Source organism: Pseudophryne corroboree, chromosome 4 (genome assembly GCF_028390025.1).
Source record: "Pseudophryne corroboree isolate aPseCor3 chromosome 4, aPseCor3.hap2, whole genome shotgun sequence".
Taxonomy (NCBI): Eukaryota; Metazoa; Chordata; class Amphibia; order Anura; family Myobatrachidae; genus Pseudophryne; species Pseudophryne corroboree.
In genome coordinates this window covers 540,418,225-540,431,300 of record NC_086447.1, presented here as the reverse complement: position 1 = coordinate 540,431,300, position 13,076 = coordinate 540,418,225, and the positions used below count along the sequence as shown (strand labels likewise).

Sequence of the window (13,076 nt, the reverse complement as noted above, 5' to 3'; positions counted from 1 at the left end):
TTGCTATCTTGTGCAAGTCTACACAGCTAACCATCGCCAAACTGCTAGCCTTTGCAAATATCATCTGTTGTCCTGTGCAGTTCCTGACTGCTTATCCTCTCACAGCCAGTACCTCATTCAACCTGCAGCGTACACATCCCATAACTGTGTGCATAATTATTCAGTCTGCAGAGTGCACAAACAATACCATTGTGTAAATACCATCCATCGCTGGCAGAGCCTACTCCTGTACACCTGTTTGCAATGTCTTCCAGAAAGTATTTTCTTCCACTGTAATGCAGGATTAGGATATCAATTACTCTCACTTTAGTGCCTCATTCTTATTTCCATATCAGTTTAGGTCCTATGCACTATACTACTACTTTGATACTCCTGCATAAGGAAAAGCATCCTAAAATCATCTAACATCATTCACTTCAGTCCCAACCAGTCCTCCCTAGTGGTCCCAGTTCAGAGCCCAAACAAAATATCTAGATATACCCTGGGATTATATAGAGCCACTTTTTTATTTTCCAGTCCCACTATTAACCACTGTTACAATACCCCTCCTTTGGGGCAGACACCTCTACTGTGGGTTACAGCCAAAGACTTATCATGTCATAGAAAAAAATTGCATTACAACTACCAATATTTGGAAACCTATGGTCTGCATTTTAAAAGCAGAACAACTGCTAGTAATTTTTATACTTAAGCCTTTGGACATCTTTTGTATTTTAGTATTTCTAAAAATAGCATACATTTTTCTTATGATTTCTAAAGTAGTTTAAACATATGTCATCTATAATTTGAGCAAATTACAAACTAACTAGGTAGATTATCCAGGTAATATGACAAAATAAAAAGATGAAATAAGTGCATTTTACTGAATGTGATAAGTTTCCTTTTAGACTATTATTTATAGGTCATACTGTTACAAAATGCTTTTGATTGAGATTGAATAGACCTAATCTTAGGAAGCAGTCTGCAGTTTATGATGTCTCGTTTCATGAAGATAAGATTACAAATGACAAAAACACTAGGAGAATTTGTCATCTCACTTTGGGTCCTATATACTGTATCAAGCTTTACATCACACGGAAACATCTGTTTCTGCATGATTGCAACAATTTTTTTGCATTGGGGATATTTAGCAAAACCTAAGAGCAAGAAATATCAGAGATAGACTATACTGAAAAGTGTGTCCACACCTAGCCATGCAGTCTCCATATGGAAACATTTTTTATACAAAATGGGTGACTTCAAGTGTTGTACTGTGATAGGATGCCACCTTTGCAATAAGACGGTTTGTAAAATTTCATCCCTGGATATTCCATGGTCAACTGTAAGTGATATTATTAGAAAGTGGAAGCGTTTAGAAACAGCAGCATCTCAGCCACAAAGCAGAAGACCACGTAAAATCACAGAGCAGGGTCAACAACTGCTAAAGGTGCATGGTGCGTAAAAGTCACCAACGCTTTGCTGATTCCTTAGCTGAAGAATTCTGAACTTCCACTGGCATTAATGTAAGCACAAAAACTGTGAGGCAGGAGCCAAATGGAATGGGATGCCATGACCGAGCAGCTGCATGCAAGTCTCACATCACCAAGTCCAATGCCATGTGTCAGATGGAGTGGTGTAAAGTACACAGACACTGGACTGTAGAGCAGTGTAAACGTGTTCTGTGGAGTGAAGAATCATGCTTCTCTGTTTGGCAGTCAGATGGGTGAGTCTGGGTTTGGCGGATGTCGGGAGAATGTTACCTGCCTGATTGCATTATGCCAACTATGACATTTGGTAGATGAGGGATAATGGTATGGGGTTTTTTTTTATCAGGGTGTGGGCTAGGCCCCTTATCTCTAGTGAAGGGCAATCTTAATGCTTTAGCATATCAAGACATTTTGGACAATGCTATGGAAGGCCCTTTTCTATTCCAGCATGATTGTACCTCAGTGCACAAAGTAAGAACTTTTATAAAGACATAGTTTGATGAGATTGGTGTGGAAGAACTTGTCTGGCTGACACACAGCCCTGATCTCAACCCCATCGAGCACCTTTGGGATGAACTGAATATGAGATTGCGAGCCAGGCATACTCATCCAACATCTGTGCCTGATGTAATAAATGCTCTACAGAATGAATGGGCACAAATTCCCACAAAAACACTCCAAAATCTTGTGGAAAGACTTCCAAGGAGAGTGGAAGCTGTTATAGCTGCAAAATGGGGCCCAACTCCATATTAAAGCATATGTATTTGAATACAATGTCATTACACTCCCTGTTGGTGTAATGGTCAGGCATCTGAATACTTTTTTCCATATAGTGTATGTCCTAGGTTTAGCTTATGTAGCCCCCTATAGATTTGTAGGCGGAGAGTGTTTGAATATTGGGGAAAACAGTATTTGTATAAGTGTATATATACATCTGTGACGGAAGCTGGAGATGGGGGTAGCCACTTGCCTGGAGGTAGGAGGTCAGATGCTCAGTCAGCCAATTGGGGGAGTGTCGATCCCACTGAGGTAGCCTGTCAGCCCGGACCTGGGGGAGGAGAGTGGATCAGACAGGCAGCTTTTCGGTAGATGTAGGAGTACTCCAGAGGGAGCTTAACTGCCCAACCACCACATGCACTTCTGCTGGATAGTCGATGATCTCAGTACTGTCACATTGTTGACGGTGTAATGCATATGTGAACCTTCCACTTATAGAGACTGAGGCTGGAAACTCACATAGACCCTCGAATAATAGCCCTGAGTTGGTGTATCTTTTGGGCAAATGCAGAATGGACACATTCATCCCTAAGTGTAAGTTAAGGCACCGAGATTGCCCTTATAACTTGTGGCCCTGCCTGAAATTAAAAATGTATACCCTTCAGGGGGGAGCCAGGCAAAATCTGACTAAGCAGCAACCCGTTTCGGATTCAGCAATCAGAGGAATATTTTCCATATTCTCCCCAGATGTTTGGAATGTAAGGAGCCATAAAGATAATTATATGCCCCCTATGTATACAATCCCCTACTAAATCAGAACAGGAACCGGGGTACTTTCAGTCACACAGACTATAGCTCCTAGCTAACGGACATGGTCAGTTAATTGGTAGGGGTGAGTAATCTCCTCCATCTCCCGCTAATGAATGGAGGATACCCCTCTAGTTACCGTATCCTTTGCTATCCTTTGCCCATTTCAACCAGGTATTGTTCCCAGCTCCCGCCAGAATAGATTGGGTAAGGAGAAAGTGTCCCATGTATCGTTGGAGTAACCCAGCACAGTAGAGATGAGTGTATGTTGCCTCGGAGTCCATAATCCATTCTACAGTCCCTCATCCAACACCCATCTATAGAGGACTATTTTCCCCCATCAGAGACAATATTGACATAGTTAATTTTTTGAGAACTCGGCACTGTATAGTACTCATGCTCAAAACCCCGGGTCCATAATCTTATTGATTATGGTAAAGGTAACCAAGGTTTCCGTATTGCAAAATAGGTCACCTGCAATCTAGCCGTTTGTCCAATTGAATGAAATATTGATTATTTCGGGTTATGAGGGTTCAATATATTGACTGCTGTTGGCTACCATAAAATTTACTCACCTGAAATATATAGTCGTCTGTCCTGGTTGGATGAAAGCTGTTTGTCCTGAAAGAAAACCAAAAAGCAAAATCACATCGGTAAAGGTAAAACCATACCACCCTAGCCCGCACCTTAGAAGGGCAACTCCTCATCACTGTGGAGTTGCCCATTACTCACACATATTATCCCGGTTGTCACATTCAAACCCATAAACTCTTACTGGGAGGCTTTCCCAAGCAAGCCCAGGTACCTAAGCTCAGGTGGAGGCACTAAAGCATACTATCCCTGGTAGTCCCAACGGGAAACAGGTCTACACTAAGTAAGGTTGAATACTGCCGTCCCCTTTTTTCAATTAGGTAATTTATCAAGCTCTTAAAAACTTAGTATTTCAAGTTTGTTTACAATAGCTTACACCATCTGAAGATGTTGTTGGGTAGTCAAATCTATTGGTGAAGGATTGCCAGAGAGCTATCTTCAGTACCTTCCCCAGGAGGCTGGCCTATAGGCATGATCAATGGTCATACATGTACACTAAAACACCAGGACAAAACCTTTTTTTCATCTTTCTTGTGCACTTACCACCAAACTCTTCGACCGCCAGACACTAGTTATCAGCTGCACATACAGTCACTTGCCACATGTATTGTTGATGGATAATGCACATTTTAAATCCGCCAATCACGTGGTAGCAACTCAATGCATAATAACATGCAGACATGGTCACAGGGTTGTTGGTTCAGTTGTTGCACAGGCCCAGTATCCACTTTTTCCAAAAAGCACAAAAAAATTTTCAGGGTTTTCTTTTATGATTGAATTGGGTCAAGAACATGTATTCAAAGCTTACCAAAAATGATTTAATTTAAAAAAATAAATAAATATCATTTGTATAATATCTGTTTTTCAAACATTGGAACATCAGGAACATCGCAACCATTGTAACTTTCATTTTCCCTGTGGCTGCCACTAGGTACACACTTGAGAGCTGTGAGGGGTGTTATTTACATGAAACCTGCGGCTGCTAATATCTGCAGCTGCTGGGTGAAGGGTACTGCTGTGCTGACCGCTCAGTAGTGATCAGCAGCATGGCAGAAACGGGGGAAGGGTGCAGGGAGGCAGAGGGGCTGGGAGGTCCCTCTGAGAGCGGCAGCTGCAGGAAGATTCTCTATCTGCAGCCAGCCACTCTGTGTATCTGACTGGTTGCATTGTTTGTGACCAGATCAGATAATGCACAGCTTGGAGCTTGGTGTGGTCGCAAACTATGTGACCACACCAGTCAAATGGTAATAACAATTGATAAATTATTACATGGCACAGTCAATTTGTGTGATGTGTGTGACTATCTGCATCCCTTTATGACAACAGCCTACCAGTCTTCTAGTGACTACTTTCAGAAAACATGCCTTGTCATAAACCCCACATTGACTTGAGTTTTTACAGTATACTCATATCTACGGGTGGTCTTCAGTATGCCGGCTGTCGGGATCCCGGCGCAAAGTATACCGGCGCCGGAATCCCAACAGCCGGCATACCGACACTTATTCTCCCTCGTGGGGGTCCACGACCCCCCTGGAGGGAGAATAAAATAGTGTGGCGCTCGTAGCGCGCCACCGTGCCCGCAGCGTGGCGAGCGCAGTGAGCCCGCAAGGGGCTCATTTGCGCTCGCCACACTGTCGGTAAGCCGGCGGTCGGCCTCCCGGCGCCCGTATGCTGGTTGCCAGGAGCCCGGCCGCCGGCAGACCGTACTACACCCATATCTACTCATCAATTAATAATTTATATGACCATGCAGCATATACAATAATGGTTCTGTCTGAAGGTTACAAATAGTAACACTTGTAAATTCTTTCATAGCAGCCTCTTGTTTAACTCTCATGTATAACCCTTGAATTGTAAATAAGGTTTAATATTTAAAAAAAATTACCTTTACAAAAATAGAATCCTTTAAATAGAATGAAAAAAAGAAAATTATTTTTTTGGCACACTCTTGAAGGATTAGGAGACAGCAATATGCTGTATTATTTAAAACATGACCTTTATTAAGTTACATTAAAATGATGTCTTCTAACATACACACAAATGTTTAATTAAAATTGATGTGGCCAGTAAGCAAGGCAGAGAAGTTTAATTTCATTTATTTCAAATGTCACTGCCCTAACTTGGGCACTCTGTAGCGGGAGAGTTCTAGTAGTAGTCCGAAATTGGACTAAACTCCGTGCAACCTAAATTCTTCACGTTACTATTATATAATGCATTAGCTATGCATGTGCTGCATTAAATTGTACACTTAGATTTGTAATGGCCTGGGTGGCTGTAGAAGGAGAGGAAAAAGTTACTAGAGGAAGGAGTGAATCTGCTGTCACCCTTAGACTGGAGTTGGAACGAAAGTGATCAAGTAAATTTGAAACGCGAAATGCGTACTCCAGGGGCGGCAAGGCGGCATCACCGAGAGTACCTCCACGCACCTAGAGAGGACCGTAACCATGGCTCCTGATCCTACTGTTGGGGCAAAGACAACTGTCTCACCAGTAACAGGCACATATGATAATGGATGAGCTGTTACCTGCACCACTGCATATATGATGACAGGAATCCAACCTTAGACCGCATCCCAACGGTATCATCAGAGCAGTATTTATATTCAGAATTCTCCCCCAACTGTTCTTCACGTATAACTATTTATTTAAATAATTTACATTTATTACAGCATCTGTAGGTCCTTTTCAGTCAATTGGTGCTACATCAGTGATATATGCCATGCTGCTGTGAGTGCATCAATGAATAAGAGCTGTATCTCATGAGCATCTTTGTATTCACTCTCTCAGGTGGTAACCTGAGAACTCATTGATTTTAGTATTATATTCTACTACTACTGTGCTACTACATTGCTAATAATGTTCATGGTTCCAAGAGTTAATAATCAGTATATGTAGTATAATGTTGGATTAAGTCATTTGTGACCATAGATCTGTGTATATCCGCCTGATGATTTATACGCTCTCAGGGTTAACCTGCAATAGTGACATCTTAAATATCGATAAGCAGCTGCATGTGGCCATGATAGGTAATTTTCAAGCCACAGCCGGAGTAATATAACTGTGAGTTTGATACTTTGTTTAATGCAAGTGTTGAATAGCCAGATAAAAATTGTAATGTGAGGTTGATACTTTGTTTGGAACATCTGACCTCCAGGCGGACAATTTGATATACTCCTTCACACATTTGTGTTTTACAACTAAGGAGAACAATGTTCCACCATTGCCATTAAATACATTCAGTTCCTGAAATCCATCTGTCAGCGGGATTCACGCTGAAGTACCAATTCATCTTATTCGGAACTTTCGACACTACAAGCACGTCCTAATAGGGACCCAATTGTTCTTATATTTTTATTGGTGATCTATACATGTGGTAATCAAGGGCTTATCTCTGTGGTTTTGTTATATGATACATTTGTTATACAGGTTGAGTATCCCTTATCCAAAATGCTTGGGACCAGAGGTATTTTGGATATCGGATTTTTCCGTATTTTGGAATAATTAGATACCAAAATGAGATATCATGGTGATGGGACCTAAATCTAAGCACAGAATGCATTTATGTTACATATACACCTTATACACACAGCCTGAAGGTCATTTAATACAATATTATTAATAACTTTGTGTATTAAACAAAGTTTGTGTACATTGAGCCATCAGAAAACAAAGGTTTCACTATCTCACTCTCACTCAAAAAAGTCCGTATTTCGGAATATTCCGTATTTCGGAATATTTGGATATGGGATACTCAACCTGTATATATTTTATATTAATGTTTGGCTATTATATATCCTACTTTTAAAGTCAGAATAAATTGTCTTTTATTAATGCGCTCTCTTATATGGTCTAATTATATGGATTATATCAGTTCTTAGTTTTTCTTATTGGGTATATCAGAATACCTCATGAGAGCTGCTAATTGCACATACTACATGTTGAAACAATTTATTAGTGTGGTTTATTGATTTTTGTAGTGCCTGATCAATATCTTTTATTGGTATTATATTTAAATCTATGTTTAATTTCACCTTCCTAACATATCAGGAAGTAAAAGAATTAGTGATGAGTTAGTCAGTCAGTCAGTGAGTGAGTGAGGGCTTACACACACACACACACACACACACACACACACACACACACACACACACACACATATATGTATATATATATATATATATAGGTAGAAAAAGGACTGCGGCACTCCAGGTCTTAAAAAAGTCAAACTATATTCAAAAGATCACAACATAGTACATCTTGTACTATGTTGTGATCTTTTGAATATAGTTTGACTTTTTTAAGACCTGGAGTGCCGCAGTCCTTTTTCTACCTAGCCATTACTGCATACTGGGGGCACCGGGCACAGTGACATCAAGAGGAGTGCCAGGCTACTTTCGTTTTATATATATATATATATATATATATATATGTATATATATATATATATATATATATATATATAGAGAGAGAGAGAGAGAGAGAGAGAGAGAGAGAGCTATGTCAAAGAAGCATAAAGGGGGGGGGGGAGGGCGGGCGCCTCATAGTGTGGAAATGTTAATTTATTTATACAACACCATATAAAAGACAAAGCATGATCAGTTTATTGCTCGTACCATATTGTAACCAGTGTGGGCTGGTTACCACATGATAGATTCAATAATCCTCATGGCAAACATAGGAACACCATTGCAGTATGCCTCAGACTTGTGCCTCCCGCGGCTGACCTCCAATGGAGATCGCCGTGGACCGGATCAGTGAAGCCGCTGAATACAGGACATGGTATGCCGTGGACAGAGGACGTCACAGAGCTCTGCCCTAGCACATTTCATCATGGACTTCATCTGAGGGCTCTTATGTTGACTTTTCAATCACTACATAAAAATGTTTTTCTATAATATTGTTTCTTTAGTATTTTATTTTTGTTATGATTTGAGTTGAGTCACCAGGTGAACATAGACATACACCTGTATGAGCAAGATTAATTTATGAGCGCAGAAGTTATTATATCCTGCCCCTCATACACTTACTGTCATTTGGATAACAACTAGAATTAGCAGACTGTACAAAATATAAATTGACAATGCTCTACTTATTCTCAATATAATTATATATAACAGGAAATACAGTTTTTGGGATAGATCTGTCAGACCTGTGCTATGTGTTTTTGCAATTACATTTTTGCTGTTCCTTTTCATTTCTTTTCCAGATACTTTTTCTTCTAATACTCTTCTTCCACTTATTCTCTTTCCATCTCCTCTCTTCCTTTTGTCTGCCTTTCTGCGCTGCTTCAGAAAAGAGATGAAGCTTATGCTCCACTTAACCTTCCACTTAAAGGTGATGTTAAGGTCAGTCGGAAAGCCCGGTGTGCATAATAATCATTTGAAAAGAGAAATTCTCTGCCTGCCAGTTTCTCTCTAATATTAAACTGTTTTCTTACCCCATGACTGACTTTGTTTTCTTTATAGTCCTGTTTGCCAGGACACAGACGGGTTAATGGCACAGTCTACAGAGGGACATGTGAACCATGCCAATGTTTTGGTCACTCTGACTCATGTGATGATGTTACCGGATTCTGCAAAGTAAGTACATTGCAATGTGTTTATATACAAAGCAGATGTGTATTATCCTCAACTTTATTTGTTTTAATATTTACAACTCTTCAGTTGGCCCTGTAATCAGATTTGCACTGATACACTGTACCTATAATATCCCTCTTGAAGAAACAAGAATCCCCATACGTAGATCATTAGGCCTCATACACATAAATGTTTGCTTTTTTTGTTATGCAATGTGGAGACACTGGCACAGCAACATCATGTTAACACTGCATACAGGTTTGTGTATGGATGGCACACTGCCAGAATGTATAGTATTGCCGGACTGCAGGGAAACCTAAAACTTAGTTAACAATAATATATATATATTTTAAGTTTGAATGTTCTTTTTATCTAGACCTGAAAGTTAACCATTCTTTTTTATACTTTGCTAAACTATAAGTAAAGTGTGCATTCTAATCTAAACTATTCTTTTTTGATGGGTTTCCATGTTCTCCCTGCTGAATGGTACATGCTATAACTGAGGCCACACTGTGAATAAGTGAATTCTTCTATATCATGCGCTGCTGTTGACTGTTTATGATTTCTATCATTTCTTAAGTTGTAAGTTCTCTACTTAAACCTGACTATCAATAATTGTGTGCAATTACTCAAAAAGGTGGCTGAGAAAAAGATCTGGCATGTCCATCCACAGGGATTTTACAGTATGACTTGCCCTGAATGTATAGTTGACCAATTAATTCAAGGACATTTCAGTGACATATTATCTGACATGGCGTGAAGATTAAAACAGCATTTCTCATTTCATTAGTTTCTCAAAAGCACAAATTGAACCACTGCCAAATTATCAGTCCGTCATGCTTTATGTCTCCTGTCTCCACTTGCTCTATCTCTTGTATTCATGTTTCGGTCTGTGATTAATTTTATTTCTAGAAAAGAAAAAATTATAACATTAAAAAACATAGATCTTTTCTGTTTTAGAAATGTATTTAAATTATACTGAGAAGGAAATCTACAGTGGGTACAATGTTAATATAATAAAGTTTTATAAAATATATTTTTATATGACATGGGGTTTCAGAAAGCATTTAGTTTTATGATAAAGGGACCAATTTATCACCATTCGCGTATGAGAAAATGAACTGATAAAACCGACCCAATCCGCAATGCAATTATTAATTATCTTATCTTATCAATAATTGCATGCAGGGAGAAAGCTCTGTCCCTGCGATACCACTCCGCAGGCATATCATGGTATTTTTCATTAAAAATACCCCAAGTATGTCCGGCACAGGTGCCACCGGCATCGCTGCCGCTACCACCATCGGCAGAATCCCCTCCTATTGTGAAAACTGCATTTCTGCAGATTCTCCAAGAGCATCCAGGCGACGCTTCGGGCATGCACCCTGTGGCCTGTGGGGCTACACTTTGGACATAGCTCTACTTCGCAGAGCTGGTGGCCCCACCCCCTAGGCATGATGTCATGTTACAGCCCTGTGCCTGCAGGAGGCATAGTCACATCACCTCTCCAAATGCCTCATGGGGTAAGCCTAGTGCATACAAATTGTTAATCCATCCCCCTTCCAGCCTTGCTTCCCCCAAAAATCCTCTTCATTGCATCACTACAGTACTGGAATGGAATCCAACAGTGTGACATACAGTACCTCCCCATTGCATCGGTATTGGGACAAAGGGGCCTATTTGCTAAGCCTTGGATGGAGATAAAGTTGACGGAGATAAAGTACCAGCCAATTAGCTCCTAACTGTCATTTTTCAAACCTAGCCTGTGACATAGCAGTTAGGAGCTGATTGGCTAGTGCTTTATCTCCGTCCACTTTATCTTCATCCTAGGCTTAGTAAATAGACCCCAAAGTACTGATAACCTCATCACAGCACCCACAAATTGTCAAAGTTGGAAGGTAGGCTCAGGGCTGGCGATGGGGGGGGGGGTCAAAGCGGACACGTGTATGGGGCCCCAAGGATCAGAGGTGCCCCAAGGATACACCACTTAGTGCCTGGTAGGGATGTGAGTCATCTTGTCCAAATAAGGCAGCGAGCTGTAGGCGGTGTGGGTGTAACCTCAGAGTGACAGAAGCTTCTCACACAAACTGTGAGGAGCAAGTGTGGCACCGCCCTTCTCTGATGGGGTGTGAGCACTGCATGTTACCTGGTGTCCAGGTCTGGATACTGGGGAGTTCAGCACAGGTGAGTCTCTCCCCAGGGTAAGAGTGGATCGGTGAGGGGATACAGGGCTATGGTATGGGGTGGGGGAGCTTCGAATGCAGCATGGAGTCATTGGGGAGGGACACACTGTGGGGCGTGTGGGAGGAAGGAGAGAGAAAGACACAGACTGTGGTGTGTGTAGGTGAGGAAGGAGAGATATACATATTTCTATACGTGTGTGTGTGTGTGTGTGTGTGTGTGTGTATATATATATATATATATATATATATATATTCATTAACAGTTTCTTTTATATAGCACAGCAAATTCCTTGTGCTTTAAGATTGTGTATATATATATATATATATATATATATATATATATAAAATTTGAGGGGGCCCCAGAGATATCACTGTACTGGGCCCCAAGAATTCTGTTGCCGGCCCAGGGTAGGCTTATCTCATTTTGGCCTCAAAATGTATCACTTTAGAATTAAAGATTTTTCTCTAACGTCCTAGTGGATGCTGGGGACTCCGAAAGGACCATGGGGAATAGCGGCTCCGCAGGAGACTGGGCACAAAGTAAAAGCTTTAGGACTAGCTGGTGTGCACTGGCTCCTCCCCCTATGACCCTCCTCCAAGCCTCAGTTAGATTTTGTGCCCGAACGAGAAGGGTGCAATCTAGGTGGCTCTCCTGAGCTGCTTAGAGTAAAAGTTTAAATAGGTTTTTTTATTTTCAGTGAGACCTGCTGGCAACAGGCTCACTGCATCGAGGGACTTAGGGGAGAGAAATGAACTCACCTGCGTGCAGAGTGGATTGGGTTTCTTAGGCAACTGGACATTAGCTCCAGAGGGACGATCACAGGCCCAGCCAAGGATGGGTCCCGGAGCCGCGCCGCCGGCCCCCTTACAGATGCTGAAGCAAGAAGAGGTCCATAAATCGGCGGCAGAAGACTTTCCTGTCTTCATAAGGTAGCGCACAGCACTGCAGCTGTGCGCCATTGCTCTCAGCACACTTCACACTCCGGTCACTGAGGGTGCAGGACGCTGGGGGGGGCGTCCTGGGAAGCAATGAATTTACCTTAGTTGGCGAAAAATACATCACATATAGCTCCTGGGCTATATGGATGTATTTAACCCCTGCCAGTTTTCCAGTAAAAAGCGGGAGAAGAGCCCGCCGTGAAGGGGGCGGGGCCTATCTCCTCAGCACACAGCGCCATTTTTCCCACACAGCTCCGCTGGTAGGAAGGCTCCCAGAATCTCCCCTGCATCCTGCAACTACAGAAACAGGGTAAAAAAGAGAGGGGGGCACTTATTTGGCAAAATAACAGATATAAGCAGCTATAAGGGATAGACACTTATTGTAAGGTTGTCCCTATACATATATAGCGCTCTGGTGTGTGCTGGCAAACTCTCCCTCTGTCTCCCCAAAGGGCTAAGTGGGTCCTGTCCTCTATCAGAGCATTCCCTGTGTGTGTGCTGGGTGTCGGTACGTGTGTGTCGACATGTATGAGGAGGAAAATGATGTGGAGGCGGAGCAGAGTGTCTGTAACAGTGATGTCACCCCCTAGGGGGTCGACACCTGAGTGGATGTACTGTTGAAAATTACGTGACAGTGTCAGCTCTATATAAAAAAACAGTGATTGACATGAGACAGCCGGCTACTCAGCTTGTGCCTGTCCAGACGTCTCATAGGCCGTCAGGCAGATGGCAGATACAGACGCCGACACGGATACTGACTCCTGTGTCGACGGTGAAGAGACAACCGTGATTTCCAGT

The 13,076-nt window shown here is 41.7% G+C and overlaps 1 protein-coding gene across 8 annotated transcripts in view; it reads left to right on the top strand.

The window, feature by feature from the left end:
- LAMA2 (laminin subunit alpha 2) overlaps nt 1-13,076 on the top strand; it is a 1,276,598-nt gene that overhangs the window by 627,596 nt on the left and 635,926 nt on the right. For 5 of the 8 annotated variants that reach the window (XM_063917335.1, XM_063917333.1, XM_063917332.1 and 2 more), the window contains exons 16-17: nt 8,872-8,925; nt 9,046-9,159. In XM_063917335.1, coding sequence (XP_063773405.1) covers nt 8,872-8,925; nt 9,046-9,159 — 168 coding nt within the window. The remainder of the gene's footprint in view (nt 1-8,871; nt 8,926-9,045; nt 9,160-13,076) is intronic. The other 3 variants (XM_063917336.1, XM_063917337.1, XM_063917331.1) reach the window with 1 other exon arrangement.